The sequence below is a fragment of the Pagrus pagrus genome, assembly GCF_965226575.1.
Source record: "Pagrus pagrus genome assembly, chromosome: 21".
Taxonomy (NCBI): domain Eukaryota; kingdom Metazoa; phylum Chordata; class Actinopteri; order Spariformes; family Sparidae; genus Pagrus; species Pagrus pagrus.
In genome coordinates this window covers 23,771,849-23,798,800 of record NC_140208.1, presented here as the reverse complement: position 1 = coordinate 23,798,800, position 26,952 = coordinate 23,771,849, and the positions used below count along the sequence as shown (strand labels likewise).

General features: G+C 41.1%; 1 protein-coding gene across 3 annotated transcripts in view; it reads left to right on the top strand.

Moving 5' to 3' along the window:
• Positions 1 to 23,849, top strand: part of LOC311250557 (shisa family member 6) — a 72,192-nt gene extending 48,343 nt beyond the window's left edge. The window contains exons 7-11 of one of the 3 annotated variants that reach the window (XM_084342332.1): positions 12,677 to 12,739; positions 13,992 to 14,012; positions 18,890 to 19,042; positions 21,462 to 21,565; positions 21,782 to 23,849. In XM_084342332.1, the coding sequence (XP_084198458.1) occupies positions 12,677 to 12,739; positions 13,992 to 14,012; positions 18,890 to 19,042; positions 21,462 to 21,565; positions 21,782 to 22,630 (1,190 nt within the window). In that variant the 3' untranslated portion in view covers positions 22,631 to 23,849. The remainder of the gene's footprint in view (positions 1 to 12,676; positions 12,740 to 13,991; positions 14,013 to 18,889; positions 19,043 to 21,461; positions 21,566 to 21,781) is intronic. The other 2 variants (XM_084342334.1, XM_084342333.1) reach the window with 2 other exon arrangements.
• Positions 23,850 to 26,952: the final 3,103 nt, after the last annotated feature.

Here is a 26,952-nt window from a genome sequence, read left to right as displayed (position 1 = left end):
GGGTTCACTGTCTATCACATTTCAAAATGAACTGGATATGAAGTCCATCTCAACCTCCTGCCCTTCCCCATCCCTGCTGAGACTATCATGGCACATTTGTCAAGCTGCAGAGGCAGTGACATGTCAAGTAACTACTTGGCCTTTAGTGTCTTGGGGGTGATTGTGAGTTATGAGATAAAGAGAGATACTTACTTGCAATATGGATAGAAACAGTCTGTAGTGGGTTTTTATTGCACTTGGAAGAACACAGGAACTTTCCAATCTGCAGCTCTAGTGACTCATTAATGGAGTTATCTATGAATGCATAATGATATCGGAGTATTTCAGTGTAGCTATTCATTTCCACCAATTCCAAACGTGTGTTAATTGATTTGCACTCATTAGCAGACATGAGATGTAGATTAACAGTCAAGCACCGCCGTTTAGCAATAATACTGTTTTTGCAGACTAGGTATACAAATGGTTATAGCCTCAATACAAAGTCACTAACCAGAACCTGAACAATATATCTTAAAGGGCATGCTCTAAAAGGAGCCTCTGATTTCACAGTGATCCAGTGCTTTGATTTGTTCTGTTTCAGTATTTGTTTTCCACTGCATACTATTTTCCTTTTTCCTGCTGTTCTGCTGAATGTACGCATCTTCAGTCGCTTTGATGACATAGAAATGTAGAAGTTAAATCAATAGCCGATTTCCAGGGTCCTCATCAGAAAAATGGACCACATAGGTTGATCGTGAAAGCAGCTTATTATGACATAATTATGTAATTATTATAGCAGCAAAGAAGGAAGTTAGGTGAAGCAGTATAAAACACATCAAGTCCATATAGGGAGGGGTCAGGGACACACAGAGACTGCTGTATGTAACTGAAGTAGACACATAAAGTAGGTACAATCGTAGCGGAAGTTACATAAGTAACATAGTCATTTTAATGTTTTCCAAAACATTTTTATTTTCTTGCAAGCATACGATAAAGGTACGACCCCTGTTGCTGGTATGCTGCAACAGTCATGTTGTTTTGGGAACAGTGATTTATGTCAGTTTCGGAGTCACTGGTAATCAACCTATTCAGTTGTCTGTATCTTTCTTTTTAGAGGTGCACATAATTGGAATTAATTAAAGCTGCTCTAGCTCTTATTTTTACATGAACATCACAATTGTATAATGTGAAAGGTCTGTTGACGAACTTAAATCACTTCCACTCAGCTCTACAGAGCACAATCTGCCCTGGGCTAAACAGATAACAAACAGCAGAGCTAAAAAGTGAGCAAATATTGGACTTTGGTTTATCAGGTCAACAGAAACAGATTGTGACGGCATTTGGATCCACCTGTTTTTACTGAAAAGTAAATCCCATAATGTCTAAATATTGTAAAATGTTTTTACATTTGGCTGAGGTGAAAAATTAGTGTATCAATAACAGCAATGGAAACAGACTTAGCAAATGTAAATGTAAATCATTATGTATATATATCATGTGACTTAAACATCCAGATAAGTTTCCACTGGAGGGAGCCAGTACATCATTTCGTTACAGTGCACCTAACTCCTAGCATTTGCATAGCAGTAGTAGATGGAAACACCGATCAACAACCTACATAACTCTCTATTTTCTGTCTCTTTTCCATTGGCTTTTCATGTAACGTACCCAGGGGCGCCGAAAAGGGGGGGTAAAGGAGACGGATTCTAGGGGCCCATGATTGAGGGGGGCCCAGAGAGGCCCCTAATGATGATGAAATTATATGCTAAAATAGCATTAAAACATTTCGCCGCTGTGTTGGGGGGCCCTGTAAAGATTCTTTTCATGGGGCCCAAAATCCCTAGCGGCGCCCCTGAACGTACCACACCGCTGTGGAAAAGGGAATAGAATTAAAGCAACAGTATTTACGGAACGCCCGTCAGAATGTTCACGATGACCCGTGAATACTCTACATTATTACTACATTATTACATGTGACCACGCCCATTTTTTTTAAATCTCAAATACACACCTGTTAACTTTCCTGACTACACACACAGTTGTGATGCTATTGCAGCGACAAAATCTGTCCACAGACACCCAACCACACACACACACACACACACACAAACAGAGAGAGACTCAAAAAGTGAAAGCTTTATCAGCCAATGCTGTCGCGGCTGCACATCACTACTCCGCTCAATCTGATCCAAGGAAATGAATGGGGTGAAATCATCAAAAAGACTTTGCAGACTTTTACCAGGATTGTCTCATTTTTCTAAGAACTAAAAGAATGCTGTCAGAATAAGAAAGAGTTTTTAAACTGATTTTGAGGAGCCAGACAATATGCTGTGTTCAGGAATGTGGACTCGGGCCCTTTCAGTCTTTCAGTCACACACTGCTTGATGTTGGAGCTGAGGAGTTGCTTGATTTTGTTTTCTACTGTCACAGCACTTTCATATTTAGAGCCTCATGTTTGCAAGTATTGACTCTGAGTAGTATTTCATTTTATAATATTGACACCTTTGGCATCAAGCAGTCACTGCAGTGCTACAGTAGTTTTGTGTAGTCCACTTGTGATATTGCTTGTCAAACTGTGTTCTTCATGTTATTTTTCAAATTCAATTTTATTTTTCGGGTGTCACTGTAGTTTAATTGCAAAAGCAGGTTGTACAAGTTTTACAATGTATGTCCTGTTTCATATCTTCTGATGATACCTGAGTTTCTGTTGCTGCGGTTCTTTTGGTTTTCCTGGTAGCTTTTGCTAGTCATGCAAACTACTCAGTCAGCTTTTACTCCTTCTGAACACGTTCCCATTGCACAAGCTCTTCGGAACTAGTAACAGGTTGAGTCATATCAAACAGTAACCGCAACAAAGCACAAGTTTATTATAAAAATATTACTTAAAGATATGGGTTAAGCCTTTTATCAGGTCCATGTTTTTAGTCCAAACTCTGACTCACATGAGCCATTCAGTTAAGAATGAGCAGGGGAGGCTAATTTTAGCCGAGCTAGAAGTGCTATAAATATAACTTATAAGCATTATCACCAGTGCTGCAATTGGGTCAGAGTTAAGCCTCCTGCTCTGCCAGTGAAATCAATGAGGAGGTGGGAGCTACTTCTGGCCAGGGACCTAAAGCTTTGTCCCCCACTAACCAAGTGAAGTGGGGCTATTATGGCAGTTAACATTTAGCGATTAAATGTGAACACTCTTTGTCAGTTGTTAAATGTCAAGCCCACAGTGGCTTCCCTTTCCTCCGCTTCCTTTGCTGCGAGAGGAGGGCAGGGACGTGTTGGTAGCACTGGGCTGTCAACAGAGCCAGTAGGACAGAGACATCCGCATTCATACCTGTCACACACATTTTGCACACATACTCGCAAACACACACATGCACAATGCACTCTGTAGCCCCACCGCCACCACCTCCACCTCCTCTGGGCCTTTCATAACTCCAGTAGCTCCACTTGGCAGGGCTAATGGGATGGCAGGGCTGTTGGTTTTAGAGAGGGATGTCATGAGGAGAGTGGAGCAGAGAGCCGAGGATGGCTCTCTAATAGATTCTGGGATGGGTGGTGTGGAGTCGGGGTAGGGGGGGTGTAGGGTTGCCTTGTGATCACTGGCCCATGTTGCTGTTTCTCTCCTTTTTTCATCCCACTGCCCCACCACAGCATCCTTTTTTCATACTTTTCCTTCTCTTATCTGCTTTGTGTCTCAGTTTATCTTGTGTCCACTGTATTTCTGTCTCTGCAGCCTTTTACTTTTACCCCCCCTGTGATGTTGAGAGATACCAAGCCTTTAGGGTTTCCATTAAGTTGTGCCCGTCTGTCTGTATTGTCACTGTTTTGAAGTCTGTCTGTGTCCACCACAGTTTCTACTTACACTTTGCATAAAGCAGTGAAAGGGTCTCTTGCTTTTATATTATTAATCACATCTGGTGCATAAAGCGCATGGTGTTGCAGGATTTTATATTTTAAAATCTTTTATACATATAAAAGTATGAAGCTCAAGTTACGCACCATGCCAAGACTCAAGGGAATTAATTGTGTCTTGTTATAAAGAAGGAGTCACACATTGGTTACAGTTAGAGTGCGGCTCGGGCAACATTTTTCCATCAGAACGAGTCAGAGAGAGGAGTATTCAGTCTGAACCAACCCGAACTCGACAGGCGTTCTGTTTTTAACGTTTGAACCTGACCCGAGCTCGACTCAGTTAATGTGAGCTGAAGCACTGAATTTGTGTTACCCTTGTCAAGCAGTTGTTTCACTGGTTACAGACATGTACAGTGTAGATAACTATAAAGAGACATTTTTCCACGCACATAGATATCAAACAAAAACAAAATATACATATATCTTATATATCTATGTGGGTGGAATGTCTTTTCACAGTCATCCACACGGACTGATACAGAACTGGAGTTACATCCAGGCAGTAAATGCTGCTGATATGACTGAACCTTGGACATCATTTTTAAATTTTTGTCCTGGTCTGTCCAGTGCCGATGGGTTAGGGCTATGGGGTTACGGCTGTGTATCCCTGCTCTAGTGTTTTATATTCTATAGATTTGTGTGTCTCAAGTGGTTTGGTTGTTTAGTAGTTTAGTTTAGATAGTTTCGAGAAATCCCCAAGCCTTTAGTACCGCCCCAATTCCAAAAACAGTTTGGTAAAACATAAATAAAACAGAATGTGATAACTTGCTTATCCTTATACACAACATATATTTGAAGCAGTTTTTAGTTTTACCTCATCAGATTAATTGATTTTTGTAAATATATGCTTATTCGGAATTATATGCCAACAAAAGACTGTAAAAGTTGTGGAATGCTCCAAAAACACCTGTTTGGAACAATCCACAGGTGAACAGGTTCATTGGTAACAGGTGATAGTATCATGATTGGGTATGAAAAGGGGCATCCTTGAAAGGCTCAGTCGTTCACAAGCAAGGATGGGGCAAGGTATTACTACACGTACTAGGGAACACTCCAGGAAAACCGTTTTCGTAACATAGTTTGTTTGCATTCTTTTTTACATTACGTTTTACACATCATCTTAACTTTTTTGGAATCAGGGATGTAAGGTGTTGGACTTTTCACATCCATGCATATACAAACCCCACAAACCCTACTCTCCACATTTGATACACTATTTCCTGCATTTCTTTTATCAATTCTTCACCTGTCTGTACATGTTGCTTGTGTGTGGCGCATTGTGGTGAGTTTTGGGTCTTGCTTGGGTCTGACAATTTGTAGCTCTTATCTGTATGCTGCTCAGTTGTCCTCTGATGGCATTATTTGTTTAGGTTGATTTGGTCCTTTTTATTTCTCACACAGGGCTCCATGTACCTCGTCTCCACTCTCAGAATGACCTCCCTATTCCTGGAAATGCATTCACACACACTAACCCTGCATACAAAGAGTTGAGTGGATATCATGACGTGGCTGTTAATTTGTTGGACAGAATGCAAATTCTTAGAAATCAATGTTCTGATGGTTTCCAAGATACTGCTTAACATGTGACCGCAATCGATTGTGCAAATGCTTATTTAACCTTGGCACAGGGTTCAAGGTGTTTTGTGGTAAGCCCAGTATTTCTTCTCTTGCCTCCCTGTGGTGCTGTATGTGGTGATGTTTGGAAGTGTGATGGGAAACAAAATGCCATGCCAAATGTCAAATGACTGAGTCACTTGCGTGCCATTTGGATGCCATGTTGCAAACTCTGCAAGGAGGTATTCTCCAGACATCAGTTATAAGCAAAGATTAATTTAATGTGAGTAATTTCATGGAGGTGAGGTCGACTGTATCCGGAAGAAAGTGTCTAAGATCAGCCCACCCATCATAGATGTATAGTTGACTCAGACACTAAATCTGACTGACACCATCTGACAAACACACAGCTGCGTCATCAACATACTGACAGAAAAACATTAATTTAGCAATTTAGATAGGGACCTTGTTCAACCCAACAATCTGGAGAGCATGTCAATCATAAATAATCAACCCACTATATGATTAGACAGCAGCACTGGCTGTGCATCTATTTAAATATGCCAATTGAGGAGATGAAGGCAATAACTAATGGACAGCAGTGTATCCAGGGGGTCTCACCCTCTGCTGTAAGCTCCCTTTATCACTGACAAATAGTTTCTTGCAGCTGCTTCATGGTAACATACTGTATGGAGGCTATTTTGCCATGTCAGCTCAGAGATGCTGCAGTGGGTTTTTCAGAGCCGATAAGCAACCTCTTGGTGCTGAGAGGTTACGGGGGGCTGGTTGTGCTGGGAGTTTTTCTTCAATATGGCTAATTGGCCCCCAGATTACGGAGGGATCAGTGAACATGGCCGTCCAGGTTCTTAATGAGCTTCAGTCTTCTGTGTCTTCTCACTGGGCCATTCAGTACAGCCCATCTCTCCAGGGCCCTCAGACCAGGCTTTGAGTTGAAAACACCAGACTGAGGAAAACAGTTGACCCTTCTTGAGTCCTGCTCATTTTCACTCTGTGCTCCAATAACAGTTGAGCAAGCTTAGTACCTGGATGAACCTCTGTCAACTCTCTCATTTCCTGTTAAGCTTACAGTATATGTGCTGGTTTGCCTATGATGAAAAGAAAAACAGAAGATGGTTGAAAGATGTTGCTGGGGACCCTGTACCTTGACACCCCTACCCTAACCCCTGTGGAAGGGGTTTGGTTTATTCTGTCCCCAAAACTGAAGACAAATTTTGTCCAATGCAAAGAGTGGATTAGGCTGTGAAGTAGACCTCACCATCAGCTGACATCAACACTAGAATAGAGCGAGAACACTAATATCTGTATTTGTATCTGTATCTGATCAACCAACAAAATTACCTGTACCTGTATCTGTACTTGGATTTGGTGGGGTATTAACTGAAAGTGGGTGGTGCTTAAACTGAGAGTGGGCAGGACTAAAAGGAAGTTGTTAAACCTGAAATTCATATGGGTTGATCAGAAGTTGCTATATTTTTTATTTAGTAGAAAACCATTTACAGAAGAGCCTCGGAATTAACTTCAGTCTGCTAGCCAATGAGGATTTACCTTGGTCAAAAGTCTTTTTCACATATTCTTTCTCTGATGATACCTGTACTTGTAAAACAGCATTAACTGTACCGGATACTCTTTCAGCCACATTACAATTTAACATTACGATGTGAAGTCACATTATATAGATGATCTTTACGGGCACATCACATTCTATGTAGTCACATCTTAGTTCAGCTAATTTAAAAGTCTAGCAACACACCACCTGACTACCTAGCTAACATGTAATGATTAGCTAACATTACACGAAGAGGAGTTAGCCTATATGTCAGATCACCAAAGTCAGCCAGGTTTGCTTCCTCCGTACGTCCTTAAGTCTGTGGTAACGTTAAAAAGATTTGGAAAATGACAGATGGGTTGCTGATGCATTTTTAAGAAGACATGATTTATCGTTCAGAAAAGATTAAAGCTTCTCTCTTTTTCGTTGAGGCTGGAATGACTTGGCCTCAATTTGCATCATTTCATTTTGTTCATAAACCCTATGATTGTAAATGTATCTTTTCATCACATAGGCCTACTGCAGTCCTTGCTGTTGGCTTCTTGGAGCCATATTGGCTGACTTGATCTAATAAACACTGCGGCATCCAGCTAAACAGGACCAGAGTCACCAAGTGTCTTAAATCACGGTTGTCCAACCTAGCAACAGTAACTAACAGGGGCAGGACTTTGGATCAGTCAATTCTTAGACATCAAGACCATTGGAGGAGTTTACTTGCCTGCATGGCCACTTTGTTTTCCCTGTAGCATGTCACATTTTATAGATCCTCATAATGTAGGACCCTTAATGTTTCTGTATATGTTGTTATTTGTTGGTGGACTGAAGCTGCTCATTACATATACATATACTTATTCATGACTGGTGACAGACTGATGACATGTCCTGGATTGCCTTCCTCTCAGTAAATACATGCTGATATATGTATGCTGGACATGAGGAATTGATGCTTGGATTGAGTCATATCACTGCAGACCTTTTTTCAAAGCATATAAATAAATACATTTTCCTCCCCTCCACTTAACTTTTATATATTGATACCATGATGAATGTAGATAGCAACCCTGTCTGCCAGAAAACTGCATTCACATACGTTGTGTAGAAGGCCTGATGCTGCCTGAAATAATATTTGTATCTGGAAAATAATAAGAGCCATTTTTTATTTGTTTTTTAATTTCCTACAACACCCACTCCTGACAATTAAAGCATAACGTTTCATGGTTATGTGTCGGCAGCAAAGCACTAAACACTTTGTTCAGGTCTGGGATAGGTCGTTGTCTTGGTGAAATACCAAAAAGTCAGCGGTGACCTGAAGCAGGAGATTTACTAGGATTTTGAGCGAACCAATTAGCCTTTTGTCAGTCAAAACCAACCCTGTGTAATTTTTGTCATGTTGTTGTTGCATGGTATTGTGGATAAAACACAGGTTCATTTGAAAAGTTGCTGGTATTACATGCTCAGGTGTTCTGACTGGATTTAAAGGTGCAATTTGTAAGATATGGCTGTAATTTTAGTTTAAAACATTCAAAAAATTAACTAACATTATTAACAGAATTAACAGAAACAACAGCTTTGATGTTATGTCAAAGATGTCTCTACACTGTGCGACAGTAATGGCCACTGAAGGTAGCATGCTAAACAGCTAGCCCTGGCCTGTCTTGTCTCCCAAGAGGCGAGTCTGATAGTCCCCCTGGGTTCAGCTGACATTAAAGATGCAAATTCGCTACTTAGTTTAATAAGTCAACAAAATAAACTCACAAAATGTCAAAAAAGAAAATACTATTACACCTATTTTCCTCACTAAATAGAAAAATACAACCATACTGAATTCAAGTTTCTCTCTTTTTACTATGCTTAGACAAGCTTAATTGCCTCGCCACTCTTCATTCAAACTCGACATAAACAAAATAAAACTCACCAAGACAGTCTTGGTTTTGTCTTTCCACAATCACCTCTGGCTTGGTCCAAATAAATCCTCCGCTCACAGAGTAAGATGTCGTGTCTTCTCGTCCCATCTTGGTGCGTCCTTGCTGCTCACTGAGCTACTTGCTAACAGCAGCTAGTCACTACAGCCGAAGATAGATAGAGTTAGTGGTTATGCTGCCCCCTATAGTTTTGGTGCTACCTTTGAATTCTGGCCATTTCTTACAAATGACAACTTCAAGAGTCGACTAAGTGAATATTTTAATACGTGAACAGTTCATTTTTTAGTATTCATGTACTATACAAGATGTTATAGTGAAGTTTTCCAGACTATTTCAAGACAAGTTTTAAAACACTGGCACTTTTATTTCAGTTTAGGACAGTTTTACATGTGGTTTCATGCAGTGGTTTCAAAGAGTGGACCACGGGTTTGCCATTTTCGTCATGTATAAATTATTAGTAGTATTATTTAAGAAGGACATAATTTATGCTAGGATTTTCACTGTAGAAAATACAGACATAGTAGAGTTGTTGAATATGTAATGACTTTCACAAGAGACAAACATTCAAAAAGTTACCATAAATCTATTGACAATGACATTTTGTCAACTTTGTTATAGTGTAACTAAACTGTCAGCACTACTTGCTTAGCTGTCACTTTTAATAGTTTTCTCTGTTGGAAACATAATTTGCAATAATTTTTCTTTTCCACCTCCTTTGTGTCACAGGAACAGTAAACTGTAAAAGCTTTAACATCCTGGCTGTAGGTTCACATATTCTTGTTGCACAACAGATAGTAACTAAACTGACATATATTTGTATTACAACGCTGTTTCATATATTCAATATATTCAGAAGACAGTCTCGGATGACTGTGAATTTCCCCTCTTGAATCATCCCTTCTGTGAGAATCACTGTGAAGCATTTATATGAAAAAAGAGAAAGCCAGTGAAGGAACACACAGCAGACACATCCCATCTATCTCCATAGCTCGAGCAAATATTGAAACCCATGATGTGAGCACGTCGGGCCTCCCTCTCCTCCTTCACTTCTGTGACAGATGTAAATGGACGTTTCAGCAGTTGGCTCTAATGCATTTTTAAACAGGCACAGCAGCAGACAGCAAATGAACGTGTCGCGACGGCAACACTCCACGATGGTGTCCCCATCTATCGCTGCCTCCTCCTCACATACAAACATACAAACCCACGCTCACACATACAATTATACACACACACACACACGCAGCCCTACACACTGCTGAGAATGGCTGTCATTCATCAACTTTCTCAGTACAATGGGCTCAGTAAAGGTCCCATCTTTCAACTAAAGCACCTCCACGCTGCGGTGCCCAGCCGAGCACTGTACTACTGCATCACATAACCTGTCAACCGCAAACCCTCCTGCACAGTAGGGCGGATAGATGATTGGGTAAAGCTGTTGTTTATTCTCTCAGTTAAAACTTAAAATGGCTCTGCTTTCCTTGATGACAACTCAGCAGACTGTTCCTGCTGATTAGACCACACTCATGTACACAGAGAGCCATAGAGAAATGGGCAATGACCAGAGACGTAGCACTTATGAATGTTTTAATGAATTTTACCAGAGCCAAGTAAGCTCAAGGGACTGCATCTTTAAAAAAAAAAGAAAACATGTATAAATGTGCCACAAAAATGCTGCTGAAACACAAGCACACCCAGAAACACTGAAATCTATGTAACATCAACAAGCACTGCAAATTTGGAAAAACAGACATGCTATTGTACATAACTTGTACATAACACCTCGAATGTTAGTTAGAATATGACAATTTCATATCTGGGAGACACCAAAAAATGCTATTGTTGAGCTCTTTCAATGATGATGAGGAGTGGGCAATATTTATTTTAGTTTGACCAAAAAAAAAAAAACTCTTTTTACTAGACTTAAAAGACTTACTCAGAGCAAACTACAGTTGCAAATTATGACCATGTTGTTGAAAGCTAATGTAAAACATTTTTACATGCTGTAATGCTCAAAAAACACATCATTTTTCTCACATTGTCCACTGCAGCGCCTCTATTCGCCCTCTGTCTGAATGCTCTGTTTTTCTGTTTGTCTCTTTAAGGCCTCCGTCACAGAAAACTCAGTCTGCTCTGATTAGTCAGATCTCAAAGGCTCGAGCAGGTACCGCCCATCGTGTTTTTCTGAGCCCATATTGGGGGAGTGGCTGCGGGCAGTGACTGTATAGGTGACATAACAACCTTACAGAAGTCCTGACAGCTCGTTTATAGGCACAGTTTACATATGTCGGTACGGTATGTCTGCATTTCTCTGTGGATTGACTGCTCTGATACTTTCACAGTATTAATAGCACCTAGAGCTGCTTTATATTCAACAAACATGGAAACCTCACTTTCTGGGACATTTAAATGTCATAGCTTTTGATCCGTTTGTCAAACTACTATTTCAAGGTCAGGAGTGATCTTTCCCAAATGTTTATTTCAGTTTTAACATTCTGATTTTCTGATTGTTAGGGTGAAAAAGGCTAACGCTAGGTGTATAGCTCTAGGAAATGCCTGGTTCTTTAAGGTTTTGTTAAAGAGCGAAAGGTACAAGCTTGAGGACATAAGGGTTATTTGTTTGTTTATTTAATAATTTGTTTTATTATTATTTATTTAGCTTTGATTCACACCATGGACTTGCTTCTGGCCTCTTCTTCATAGCAACGGTAGCTGAGGCTCATGGGTATTTTAGTATTGAGTCCTTTGTGCCAAAGTGACAAAGCATAAGTTCTCAGAAACAAAGTCGAAATACTTCAAACTGATGGTCATCATTACATCATGTGGGAGACTCTTGTGTCTCTATGTCGAGGAGCATTGAGACTATCGATCAAACTTTTCCAACACCACAAATTTTATTTTGAAAAAAATCGGTGAAGCAAGAGAAAGAAGGGTGGGGCATGAGTGTGAGATGAGGTTTGGTGTGTATGCGTGTGTGTGAGAATGGATATGATGCAGGTGAGAATGAGCCTCCAAACAACACAAGCAGGCAAAAACAATTCTAATACTTCATCCTACAATCACCACCACCACACACTGTAGCTCTATTTCAAATGTGTCTCTGTACGCTGCAGATGTTGGTTGTGTTTTTTGCTTGAGTTGTATTAATTATTATGTTGACTACTGTAGAATTACCATATTTGAAGCCTCTTTTGATGAATGCATAGATGAATCTCTGTGTCTTGAGTAATGCAATTTCCAAGAATATGAGGGCCTGCGTGTTCCAGGACACGATGTGATAAATATTGTATACAGCCCTGATTTTTGCTTCTGTTTTTCCATCTGTAAGGGTTCTCTGACGTTCTGGACTGTTTTATGTTAACATGTTTCACAGGGTTACTCTGAGGTCACAGCGGACTCCACCTACTGTAGTGTCACTCATCCCACAGTCTCCCTCATCTATATTTATGTCCATTGCCTTCATTTGAGGAAATTAAAGGGATATTTCACTAACTAAATGAGTTTGCCAGCAATTGTGTAGAATGGTGATGTGGCAACATGACTTGTGTTCATTTAAAATGCACTGACTTCTCTACATGAATCTGTATTTTGTGAATAATACATGAAGAATATTGCAAAATGCCAGCTAAATAAGACTTCAACAGCATTTTAGTGAATTATCTCTTTAATTGTCACCCTCACACTGCTAACAGTCTGTATTCCTCATGGACACTGAACAGATCTTTCATTGCCTTTGTCATTGCAGGTACCCATCAGCACAACTATAACCATGTGGCTCTAGGTAGCCCTACACGCACACCTAAGAATGGTAAGGCAAACTAGCAGCAGAAGGGAATATTCAAGTGAATTCACAGCTCAGTTCAGTGTTTGAGATGAAGCCTGGACCTGGGCATTAACTTGAATATAGTGCTTGACATGGATGTGTGAAAAACCCCTTGACACGCTCCTCTTTTCAATTCGCCCCACCGCGAATCCATTCTGTTATTGAAAATGAGGCTTTTTTGTTGAAGATTCAATCACAGAAGTGTCACATCCCATAGTCATGAGCATTTTTCTGTGAGTTGGATGAGGCCACTCTCGCTGTCCATCTCGTTTTTTAAAGGGAATACAATTGGCCGAGGATCAACTTAATGTTCTGTCGAGGTCATCCCGTCCTCTGGTTGACAGAGCGTGTGAAACCGCGACGTTCCCTGCTGTTATCCCGAGAACGAAAGTTATCACCGTAGCCTCGTGCTCCCCGTGAGGAGCATCACCGTGAACCGGCTTTTATCACTGATGTCATGCAGCTGTTTGTTCAAATGCTTCTTGTGAGCGAGCTGAGGCTGGCCCGGGGTCGCAGACTGGCAGATGTGAAGAGTAGCGGTTGCGTAAGGATGCAAGGTGCAAGCTGAAGAGAGGAAAGACAGCAGAGATAAAAGAAAAGAAAGGAGGCCATAAGCTGAATATTCACTGCCTCTGTATTTATTAAATGACTCTGGTCTTACCATTTGATTTATATTCTGTTTGTTTCAACCACAAATATTAGGAAAATGACTTGCTACTCGCAGAAACTCAGGGGCTGTGCTTGAATTCTGCAGCCAGAATGCCCCCTTTCTATGGACATAATTGACCATGTGGCTCATTTCACACACGCACGCACACACACGCACACACACACACACCGATAAGCAAACCACAACTATGGAGAAATGCCTTGGAGATCTATGGAAAACATGAAAAATCCATTCAGCAACACATCTAACACAGAGACTTTGATCACAGGCCCCTGAAAGACATTCAATTTCAGCACACAGTGTATTTTCTAGATAAAACCCGCTGCCATGACCCCCCCAGTGGCCTGCGACTGAAACAGCCAGGAGATACATAGCTGCACATCACAAGCAGAAAATGTGCAATCGTACTCACAAGTGTACATTAGATGCCTCAGGAAGTAAAAGCTGATTTGATTTGAATTCTCTTTTTCTCTACTACTCGTGCTAAATATGGAGGAAGTCTTTGTAGGTTGTTTTTCTCACCATCAACATGTTTCTGAAATATTTGTTTTTCACTTGGGTTGGTAGCTCACCGATCATTGAGACGTGGTAAGTCAGACATACATAATTTAGTGTAAAAACTCATTCATTACATTCCAGCACACATCTGTGTACGCACACACACACACACGCCAACCCCTACGTTTGTGTCATCACTTCCTTTCACTTAAACTGGTGTGTTTTCAGACCTGATTTAAGTAGCATTTGCTAAGGATTCGGGCTATTTGTTTGAACCTGCTATAACAAGAATATTTGTGGTTTGTCATTACCCAGATTTTTTTGGAACCATGAAAGTATATGAAAGTGAGTCCATGTGAATGCTAATGTGCAGGACACAAGCTGATACAATAAAGGTTCCTTTGTCTTATTCTATATTTTTTTTATTGTCAACAAATGCTTGTTGCCAACAGAAACCAACAATGTGTTAGTCCATCTCTCAGTATGTTCCAACTTCCCTACAATATCTGCGGCACTTAACGCAAAGCCCACTGGTTCCTAGTGACCATGTAAACCCTTAAAAACACCTCACAAATGTATAGTTTCATTTTTTTTAAAAGGATCAGAAATTTCCTGAAACAGCTGGTCACTGTAGTTTTTAGCAAACATTATTCAAATATGAGGAAATGGGCCAAGTGTTGCCACATTGTCCCCGAGTTGCTGTTGAAAGATGAAGCCAGCTCAAGTGTATTTTGTAGCGGGTCTTGCCCATCACGCAGTGCCAAGCGTCAGTGTGTAGCTTCATATCGCCAGCTTGCCTTGTAGCCCAATGCTTTGTCACTGGTGGTGTGAACACGGTAAAAACAGCAAAATGGGGGCATTACGTTCCTATATGGCTAGTTATCTCTGGAGGACTGGATCAGGGCTGCTCAAAGTTGGCTCACTCTATAAGGTGTGATTAGGCCCACCAGATTTTAGATTTTTTTTAGAGAAAAAAACGTTTTTAAAAATTATAATATAAATCATCAATTTTTGTAAAATGCTTTTCAAATATGTAGGATCCCTAATTATTCATTATTATTTTTAATAAAATACATTTTTCACAAGGAGCTTGGGATTGAAGGACCATTTTGCATCTTAACAATACAATACAATGGGAGTGGCCCACCATTAAGTTTCAGTTTTGGCCTTCTAAGGGAAAAAGCTTGGCCACCCCTGCATTAGATGCACGGAAAAAAATAAAAAAATAAATGTAAGATTCATTTAAAAAATGTGACATTAATTGATATTTCTGTTTAGAAATGTGTGTAATGTATTAATTAATCAATTAATTAATAATCAAATGTATTTATTCATTTATTAATTTCCTGTATTATTTTCCTCCATTTATTTCTACAAACTAATTTATTTCTGCTTCCTCAATGCTTCCACGTGGACTCAAAATGGGGTCGGCAAACGTCACTTTTTGCTAATGGGATCAGGCAAAACAAATCAAGATAAACGCCGCTTCCAACAAGCAATGTCAGCTAGAATAAATGAAGTGACGCAAAATGGCAACTCAGTCTGGTTATCAGGATAGGTGTGTGTGTTAGATTCACTTGAGAGAAACTGAGGTGCCCATGTTTATCTTAATGTTGGAACATGTCACTCAGTGTCATTGTTGGTTTTGGTCCTTGCCATTAATTTGTTGGCGATGAGAAAAATACAGAAAATCACCAGGCTTATCCTTTAAAAACACACTAAGATTTGCAAAGACTATTTGAGCCAGGTCTGTGTGGTTGTACTGTCCATTGTGATGAAGCAGTAAAACGTGTTTGCTATTCAGATAGCTAACAGCATGCCACAGTCCGAGTCGATTCTCCCCATATTGATGCAGTGTGGCAGACAGTCCACTCACAGATCGTTCACATCCTTCGAACCCCCTCCTTGCAGCTCCTAGGACCCCCTGCGGTCACCTGGCCCTGCCACCACCCTTCTGTCCTACTCTCTCAAGCTTCCTCTTCACCCTTCTATTTTCATTCCGTCTTGTATTTCAGCCTCCTTTTTTCCCCTTTTAGATTCTCTTATCTCCATCTCCTCTCTTTCCTTTCCTTCTCTCCATCCTGCAGCAGTTACTAAAGCCCTATTTTTATCTATCCATTGGAGGCTGGTCTGGAGCCGCACCCATGCCCGCTGCTCTGCACTGCGTGACAGACTCACAGCCCACTGGGGGAAAGCAAGATAGAGCAGGAGCGAGAAAGAAAATGAGAGAGAGGGGAATACTGAATGGACAAGAAAGAATTAAGGAGCGAAGGAAAGTGGGTGGCAGCATGGTAGGACAGATAAGATTGACAGAGCGAGGAAGACAGCAGTGAATGAGGCAGACTGCGGATGTTTGTGTGCGTGCATGTGTGAGAAAGAGAGATAAAGAGAAAGACGAGAGCGAGAATAAAAGGGGGCTTTGGTCCAGCCCCCCCCCCCAGTGCGTCTTCCTGGCTTCATATCACGTCACATCAACGACAGCCAGTCCAAGCTGTGTTCCCTGCCCCGTCCCAGATCACATCACAGCACTGTCACGAGCAGGGTCACTCTCCAGCACACATCTGTTGTTTGGTGTGTTGTCTCTTTTTTTTTTTTCATTTTCTTTTGTGGACCGTTGTTTCCTCCTGTCAAACCACCACGTCACCTGTCAAGTCAGTCCCGCACCACACGCTCACTGAGTGCCTGAAGTGACCACCTGTACTCCCCCATCACTGCCACCAGCAAGTTGGAGTTTTAGATATATAACCAATTCTCAAAGCCTTAAACGCTCAACTCATTGGCTGAGGCAAAGCCCAGGCAAAGATTCTTCAATAAGTAACGTTTGACTAAAAAAGGCAAGAGGAAAGAGCCAAAAACCAGGGCCGTAGCCAGGTTTTTAGGGATCTTGAGGTCATGAGTTCAAATTTACCAACAACCCACAAAAACATTTTTGACTAGCCAACAAGTCTTCACATTTTAAATATTCACGTAGCTGTTAAATACATTTTCTATTAACTTTTTCAAATGCCCTTTCCACAATGACAGAGTGTAATCCTGGTGGGGATGTACAAAGTCCCTTTTTAATTTAGTTTTTGGCCTAAAAACAACAATCAAATTGAAGAATTTGACTCCAGGGTTGGATTGTGATAGCCAGTTCCATTTTGCATACAGATCCAGGCTAACAAATCTCTTATTGAGTCTTTAGCTCTCCCCGCTCTGTTTTATTAGCAAAACACAATAGTACAAACACTTAGGCAGCAGGCTTCTCATGTGGCAGAAAAGCCACATTATATGATTTAAATACCTTGATGAATACATATATTTCCATATATGGTGCTGAATCCACAATTCTGCCCTACATTACTTCTCAGATGGTTACATGTCATGAAGAACAGCAAAAGCCTAGTCTACTGATGGGACAACAGGGAATGTAATAGATCAGATTGTGTTTTAAGAAGAATATTTCATTCTCAAGTCAAAAGCTAAAATGCAGCACAAATCTTTATGATTGCGAGTGGACTGTAGTTCATACCGCCAAACAAAGATGTGAGTTTCCTCTTGTGAAAAGATCTAGAGAAAATAACTAATTGTGTCACATAAATTTCAGGAATCAGTATCTCACAGTCAGCCTGATCTCACTTCAACACATGAAATATAGCAGCTTGGTCAGTGGCCCAGCGCTTCAAACTATGACGCTGTAGGATGTTGATGAAGGTTCTCAGTCATCCAGGTCATGGTATATCTAAGTGCTGTATCGTAGGCAACTGGACATGTTTCAGTTTCTAGAAGACGTTTCACCTCTCATCCAAGAGGCTTCTTCAGTTCTATCTAACTGGAGGGGAGTTAGCTGGCTTTTAAACTCTGTGTGGGAGTGTCCAGTGTTAGGGCCACTTGTGGGTCATTGACCCAACCGGCCTTCATGTGGGTTGCTAAGGCTAGGTGAGCCCTTGGATGAGAGGTGAAATGTCTTCAAGGAACTGAAACAAGCCCAGTTGCCTACGATACAGCACTCGGATATGACGCTGTAGGTAACCCTCTAGCATTCAGTAAGAGGCGCAGCTTACTGTAGCATAGTAGTATAAAGAGCAAGAAAAGTCCACATTAGTCAGGTTGGGAACTTACATACTTATTTTAAGTCAAACCATGATGTTTTCCTAAACCTAATCAAGTACTTTAGCTGCCTAAATCTGAGCAAATTGTGACTGTTTCATATTATAAATCCAAAACTGATCATATGTGAAATGTATGCTAGCAAGCTTTCTTTTGAAAGTCTAACCATATGATGCATATTTATTCGCCTTGCATGTGCAAAAGTGACACTGAAGGGTACCGTCAGTGTAATAGTTGAAGCCTGGGGCTACTGACCAAAGCTGCCATAGTTTATATCAATAAGAAACATATCAACTTCTGAAAATGGGATATATTTGGAGCAGATAACTCAAAACAGAATGTGCAACAAATTAGGATAAAATGATTTTGAATTCTTACCTTAATTTACTCCCAAAAAAAGCCTTAAAAACAACCCCCAAAGTCCCAGAGACTGTACAGAGGGCATGTCCTCTGTGTCCTCAAGGGTGGCTACAGCCCTGGCAGCAACAATGAATTATTTACACGCCTCACTTCTCAGATGTCTCCTGAAAGAGGTTTAAAGAAATTCTGGAATCTATATTTTGTATTATTTCAACCTGCATTTACGTGCGCGATGAAAACTGTGCTTCCATAGATCCAACCATGGACTCTTATTTTATACCAATGAGATTATTTCTGAGCTATTTTCAAAGCACCTCTGCCTTCAGTCAATATTTGTAAAACTAAAACTCCAGCTTGCCCTCCAGCTCAATCCTCCCTTCTCTACCTCAGCAGGTGGTCTTACATGATGGTCTGATCCTCGCTGGTCTTCTTTGCGGGGGTGGGGGGGTAGGAGAAGCCAGCCTGCCCATTTTTCTCTTCCCTTTTCTGTGTCTGTATATGTATGTATGTGTCTCCAGAAAACAATCGGATAAGCGGCATCCTGACCTCGCAGACGGAGCCCTACGACCTGTCTTTCTCACGCTCCTTCCAGAGCCTGTCTCACCTGCCGCCCTCCTATGAGGCGGCGGTCAAAGCCGACCTCAACCGATTCTCATCCCTGAAGAAACTCAGTAGGTCCAAGTTCACTGCACTAATGCAAGAGTAGGCTCCCTGCCCTGATGCCCTGCATGAAAAAAAACCCTGCATTACGTGTGCTCTCCTGGCTCCTGACTGGGACTTACTGAGTGGCTCCGAAGTGTTTCAACTGTGAAAAAAATTGGCTGCTATACTGAGGACATCCAACAATCTAAAAAAGTTGCAGCTCGGGCTTAGTGGTAGGTTGGAGGCTTGATCCCGGACTTCTCCTGTACATGTGCTTGAGTGTGAAAGCTGCGACAACATTCAGCAATCACACTGCAGTTTGGTCAGGAATTGTTCAGTCTAACCCAAAAGAAAGTGCTCTGAAGCATTTCTCTGGAGATTTACAACTCTCCATTGAGTAAACATTTCTGTGGATGAAAGTGGTTTTGAATCAGAATCAGAAAATACCCATTTCTCAAGTCTGAGCCGTCATGAAATCAGCCTAGTCATCTCACGAAACTATGAGTCATTGAAATTCCATGCTTCCCTTGTCTCCACTTAAAGGCTGCAGCCACTATTTCTCTTGGAGCGTATAACTACATTAAGCGGCTTCTTATGCCTGGCCCGGCTCGGTATTGATTTAGTGGTGCTACGCTGGATTTCTGCTGCGTAATGAGGTCTCATCTCATGATATTCTCCAAGTGGAACGCAAATATTCCTTAAGGCTTGTGTAATTTCATCATGACTGCCCCACTTCACTGCTGGCTTGCAGTCAAAGTGAAGGATGACGATCTACAACTCATCCCGTCAGGGCTCGCTCCACACTGGCTCCCACTCATAGCTGCCAGGCACCATTTCAGACTAAATGGTAAGACGGGTTTGCAGGACGCAGTGCTATTTACTGGTCCTCAGTTGTAACGGGACAAAAACAAAACATTACGGTCCTTTTTGCTTGAAGAATGCTGATGAGAATTAACATAATTGTTTTAGATAGGTGGTAAAACAAAACCAAATGAATTTAATCGTCAAAGATTGTAGCCGGCAAAAGAGACGCAGTGTTGAAAAGGAAAGATATCCTAAGGCAGTGTCCTTCAGTCTTCCCAACTTTCTTTCTGCTTCCAAAGCAAATTATTTGTTGCAGCACATAGCCAAAAGGCTCCACAGTTTCTTTTTGTTGCTCAACTAGTGTGTGCACACTGATAGATCATGTTGGATTGTGCTGGAGGGAAGATAGAGCAGCATTTTCATTGTCAGGATAATAAAAGAGAAGAATGCTACTGCTTATTAATGCAAATTGGTATCAAACTGAAGAAAAGCATTTAGCCCATTGCAGCGCAGGACAGTATACATCGCCAGTTATTCATTCACTCTATGGTAATATGGTTGATGAGTTTGCAATGCCCTGCCCAGATCTTGAAGACTATTATACTTGAGAAAGGAACATCTTGTTTTTATTATCTCTCATAATGAATCGATTTGCAGCGAGCACCCGAGGCTCGCTGCTGAAGGGGATTTTGGCTGGGTGTAATCTTGACAGGTGGTGTGAACACTGCTGCACCCATTATTGAAAAAGACAGGCTGAGACTCAGAGTCCCCTACGAATTCTCAATAAGGTGGAGAGGTCTGCTCTCCATAATTTATTCCCACTATATAAATGACATTAGTGTTCACCCCTGATTTAGTATGATGGTTAAACATTCATGCTGATGTTCAGAAGGAATAAAGAATCAGCTTCTTGGTAACACTGGACTTATAAATGTTCCATTTTTGTCTGTTTTTATGCTGCATTGTCTGACGTAGTTTTTGTAAATGTGCATCATCGTGTGTGTGGTTGTGTACTCAAAGACAAGTCTTTATGCATGTTGTGTGGCATGATGCTACAGTCACTCCTACACTTTACCGTCTTTGGAAATGTATTCTTTTTTTATCTGCTTCTAAATGCATGTTGTAGTTGTTTGTACACATGAATAAGGATGAAACACCCATTCAAGGACATTAAAACAATTGCAATTCTCAATGTGAAGTGATTGCGCAATAATACTATTAGCTTTCCAGCATGTATACATGAAGTGCCTGTGTGCTTCCCTTCATATCTGTATGATATGACCATGTTTGTTTATAGACTTTCACATGACCTTTGAAAAGTTTGCCCCCACAGCCAGAACTGCCTTTAGAATCCCAGATGAAGCCTGGATGTGTGGATGTTATGTGCCTAGCATGTAATACACTCTGACTGCAGTTCCTCTGCCTCTCTCTGTTTTCTATTCCCCTCCATGAGCTTGAAAAGGTGAAACACAGATGGTTCCGCCAACACTATCCTCTGCATTGTGTGCAATGTGCTCCAATCCCACTTTATCCGATTTCTCCCCTTGCATTCTAACACCCACCCATGTTTTCTCTTGCTTTCCCTCCCTGAATCTCCTCTTCACCTCTTGCTTCTGTTTTTTCTTATTCTCGTCTCCTCTGCAGCAGATAAAGAAGTCGAAGACTACTACACTCGTAAGCGCCACCTGCCCGACCTGGCAGCAAGAGGCACTCTTCCCTTGCATGTTCTCAAAATCGGTCAAGACCAGGTGGGTACACAAGTGTGCAGGCGTCTAAACAAGGTCGTGTTCTTTGCTTTTTATGCATCTATCAGGCAAAGCAAGTGTGCTATCTCTTAGTCCCCCAATTTGAATCAGCTAGAAGCTATAGCTGGGCTTTTCACTTCTCTTTGCAGTGGTGGCTGGCCGAGCCTATTACCCCTCAGCTTGTGAATAAACTCTCCTCATTCATCTTTTGCTCAACAGCACCGGGAACAGCAACAGCAGCTCCAGAGCCAGCCCCCACAGTCCTCCATCTCCCAGGCCCCTCCCCAGTCACAGTCTTCACAGCAGCAGTCTCAGCAAAGGCAGAGGCCCCGTCGTGTCCAGAGGGCCATGTCCCAGGATCGAGTCCTGTCCCCGCAGAGTGCCCCACAGCAGGATTATAGCATGTCTACTAATGGTATGTCGCCGTACGGAGGAAGGATCCTCTCAGATGAACAGCTCCTGTCCGCAGAACGTCTTCGATCCCAGGAGCGCCTTCTTCCACAGGACCGCCACCACACTTCCCAAGATCGGCTGTACTCCAAGGACCGCATTTACTCCAAGGACCGACTCCTGTCGCAGGACCACCTCTACTCAAAAGACCGCCACTACTCTCAAGACCGCCTCTATTCACAAGAGCGCCTGTACTCACAAGACCGCCTCCTATCCCAGGATCCTCTGCTCTCACCGGACAAGCTGATGATGTCGCTAAAGCGTGGCATGGTCAGCAGCATCTCTGGCGGGTTTCGTGGCAGCGACATGTCAATGTCACGTGCCATCTCCCACACAGACGTGTTCATACCAACCACGCCTCTTATGGATCGCTACAAGATGACCAAAATGCACTCCCATCCTAGTGCCTCGAATAATGGCGGCGGTGGGGCATCAGGAGGGGGAGGCAGCGGGCACTCCAACACTTTAGCCATGAACCAAACAGCAACTAAGAGGCAGGCGTTTGCCTCCAGACGGACTCATACTGTGGAGCAGCTCCACTACATCCCACAGCACCACCAGCAGCAGCAACAGCCACAGCACTACCGCACAGGCAGCAAGACTGAGGTGACTGTGTAACGGCAGCCAGGGCTAACTGAACTGCACAGGAAGAAGCACTGCTGTGTGCCAGGGGGTGGGGCTGATTGAGGTACATGGGTACACTGGCCTTCTTTTAGAGTAGGATGGTGGCAATTTCACTTTCTTTGACTGAGGTTCCTGCAAAGTCAGAGGTTCCAGGACCAAGAACATCCACTTACTGTGAGAGACCGGAAAAATTAGCTACACTGTACACTGCATACACAGCCCCAGCTAGATCTGAAGCCAGAGAGGGTCGTGGATGGGGGAGGTGTGATATTATCCAGCTAACTTGCCTACTATTATTTCCACTGTCTTGATTACCCAATTCATCCACGGGCTACGGCCTCATTCTGTGTATGTTTTAGTGAAAAAACACTGATTGTGTCTGTTCAAGCCTTTATCGGCCCCCTTTGTCCAACAAATCTATTCTGTGACCTTTTCTGGCAAATCTTAAAGGGCTTTGCATGGTTAAACACATAGACCGATTCCTCCGTGACTTCTGTTGTGCAACACAACACCACCACAGGTGATGAACTAGGATGAGCCTGTAATAACTTTATAAATATATAAATAAATGAATAAAAAACAACCATTTGTACGCCCTGTCCTACTCATAGCTCTAGAGAATCTCAATGAGAGAAACTGAAATGGATGTTATTAGCACTTCTATCTGGTGCCTCTGACAGATGTTCCATTTCTACAAATGAAGTGGTTTTGTGGGTTACAAAGCACAATCAATAAAAAAATATTCTGTTCTGTTTTTGATTTTGTTTCTGAGTTTGAATAGTGATGGCTAGCTTGTTTTGTTCTTAAAGCAATGGCAGGTTTTTTTGCTTCCAGTAGATGATTGTAAATAAGCTATTCTAGAAACAGTATTATGGACAAGTCTGTACTGGATGGACTTTGTATTAGACTGTCTGTTTTCAATAGATTCTTAAAAACAACTATAAATCATCACTGTTTCGTGAGTTCAGAATAGAAACCCACTTAACCAAGTATTTGACAGGATAAATTAATACTATACTGTGTGTGTCTTTGCAAAACTGTTTGTAGGACGAGAAGTGAATGAATGTGTTGTTGCTAACAGATATACCACTGTTCATATTTGGATGTAGACTGTGTTCCATTGACATCAGAGGAGTTGAACATCATGGAAATGGATTACAATGCTTGTTATAGTAGGGTCAAATAAACCATCCATATTTTTCTAAACATTCAACATTGTTTCTTGTTGATGATTTGATGTCTGTGTTCTGTGCTTGCTTCAAAAAGTTGGTACACAACGTTACCATTGTGAGTTCTAAGTATACAATCATTTTTCTTGAAGTCAGTTGACTTAGTTCTTCTGCTAAGTTGTTGGTATTTTTGGTTTCATGGGGCGATGTGTTACATTTGGCGAAAGTCAGACAGCCCACATAGTTTCAGCTAGGAGAAGTAAAAGCAACAAGTTCTCTACTTAGTCTAATAAGTAAAACACATAAATTCACATTATTTCAGGAACACTTCTATGAAGCCCATGTTGATAATGCATTATAATGCCCTATAATGCATTAACATGTAATGTGTTTAAATGCACCTATATTGCTGTATAATTGTACAAACATAAACATGAATATTCACAATGCTTTATAACAATTACCGTAACTCATTGTTACACCAATGTTTATAATAAATAATTTAATTCAAATGCTGTATATTAATTTTACAGAATTTGTGTGCTGTTCTTGCATTAACTTAATCTTTTAACTTAAACTATTTTTTTTTTATTTTTTTACTGAAAGCAAATAATGACCAGGTATTGTCATTTGCGTATACAATGTACAATGGCCACTTTCAGTAACTTATACACACATATAATAGCAATTATAAAGGATATAAAATGATTATATTACATTATATTACACAATATTTTTTAACGAAGTATTGATACTTGACCTTATAAGTCATTAAAATGCTTAATAATGTGAATAGTTATGATTGTGTATAAATATTGGCTCATTATAATGCATTATAAGTACGTTCATAAAGCATTAAAGACATCAGTGTCACAATGACATGATTACATTTATAAAGCATTATGAATATTCATGGGTGCTTATAACTAAAATTATGCAGCATTACAATATAAGTACATAATGTGTTATAATGCATAATAGTCATGGGCTTCATAGAAAGTGTTACTGTCCTGGTCAGAGCTGCTGTAAATCACCTCTGTACTGTTTCCCACGTCTCCAAACCGGCACCCGTCGGTCTCGGAGGCTGTGTTCAGTCGCATTCTGCTGTCCAGCTGATGATGAACTGAGCCTGGTTGTCTGCGGTGTCCAGGCAGACTCCAGTCAGCTAATAGAGCCACTAGCTCTGATCATAACATAGCTAATTAGCTAACGCCAGCTAGCTACAGCCAAACGTAGCTACGGCAAAGAGTATAGTGAGCAGCAGCTGTCAGTTACTCCAGTGATTTGCAGCTACCTTCTACCTTCTGTTGGTCAGATCTAACCCATTAATGTTCATGTTCAGTAAGTGTTTATTTAAGGGGCTTTAGTTATTTCATCTCTCTTTGAGGGATCCCTCAGGTACTTGTTAACACAATGTAACTTTGACATCTTAAAATGTTCACTTTTCAACTAAATCCAGACTGCTTTCAGACAAACTGTGCTCAGACTTCCATTTTTTTGGAGCAGTTTAAGAGTAAAGTTACTAAATGTCACCTTTTGACCTGCAAATTTCAATCAGCTTGAAAGTCTCAGAAGTCTAGCTTACCTATAACCATTGTTTCAAAAGCATGTCAATGAGTGTATTTTAACTTGTACCCAGGCCGTGCTTCTTACTAAAATAAAGCCATTACTCTTCACTTTAAATTGTGTTATCTTCTCCTAGTTTTAACCTACATGTTTTGATATGCATATCAGAACACACTTACTGGACATGCTTTTTGATTGACCCACTGAAACCTACTGCCGAAAGAGACAGTCCACCAATTTTACAAATAAAGGTCTAGTTTATGTGTCAAATTACTCATCAGTAGATGGACTACTCAGTCTGTGAAAACTGCTGATGTCTTTTGTGGCTCTTGATGATGATGTCATCAGGGCCTATCGCGACTTGGGCTAAGAGACGACATATTTATGCCACAAAGTTTGCATTCAAAGCCTGGGCATGGGTAAAATAGGGCCTACGCTATCAAGTAGCATTCTGGAAGCCATAAATACATTGAGCCATAAATACTTCAAGTCAAAAATCAGTCTCTTTCAATTTTTCTCTCATAAGTCCCCCAACTTTATGGAAATGCAATACTAAATCTGCAGACCCTTGACCCTTTAAAGGGACAGTTCACCCCAAAATCAAAATTACATATATTTCCTCTTACCTGTGATGCTATGTATCCAACTAGATTGAGTTGCTGAGTTTTGTCTGCCCTCTTTCAAATATAATGGAACTTGATGGGACTCGGCTTGTGGTGCAAAAAAATAAATTTGAAATTCACAGACCTTGTTGTGAACAGCGTCATGGAGGATCTATTCTCTTTCTACCAAACTACACCTGCCAAACGTATCACCACGCAAATGTATTTGCTATGAGCACTACAAGCCAAGTGCCATCTAGTTCCAATATATTAAAGAAATGACACTGCTGATAACACACACCAAAACTGTCTAGATGGACAAATGTCACTACAGGACGAGGAAAGGTTTGTACTTTTGATTTTGTCCTTTTAGAACTGTCCCTTTAAAAACAAAATAGGTTGTTTGTAGCAGTTTGAACAAGCAACAAATGTGGTAGTTTGAAGGATAGTTAAATTCCATTCTCCTCTACATAACCTCCAGTTAACAAGCTTGCAGTGTGTAAACATTCATGTCGTCGCAGCACACTGAGGTGTAATACAGTCAGTGAGATTTCTCTTCCTCCAGAACAGCTCTGCCTCAAGAAAACATTTTTTTATATATAATTACAACTCCAATCTGTAAAAGGTTTTCTTTTACAAAGGTGGGGGTCTGTCACCTTATCTGACAGTATGTCACAGCCAGACCCATATCTTTAACTGACAGTGTTACCATGATGTATGGCACCAGTGTCGGCCAGAGCAGTATTTCAATTTGACATCAGAATTAATATGGTTGACTTTAATGCTGGTCAGTGCAATTTCAGACCTTCTTTAAATTCATGGCAATCTGTGGGTGCGAACGACAACTCTCACAGCAAACAACGGCGCCTGCAATTGCACTCCTCCACAAACACACAAGGAAATAAAAGGGACAAGAAAAAAGCGGAATAAGTTTGGGTTTCCAATTTACACTGATCCTCTGGCCCATCAGCATTTAAAT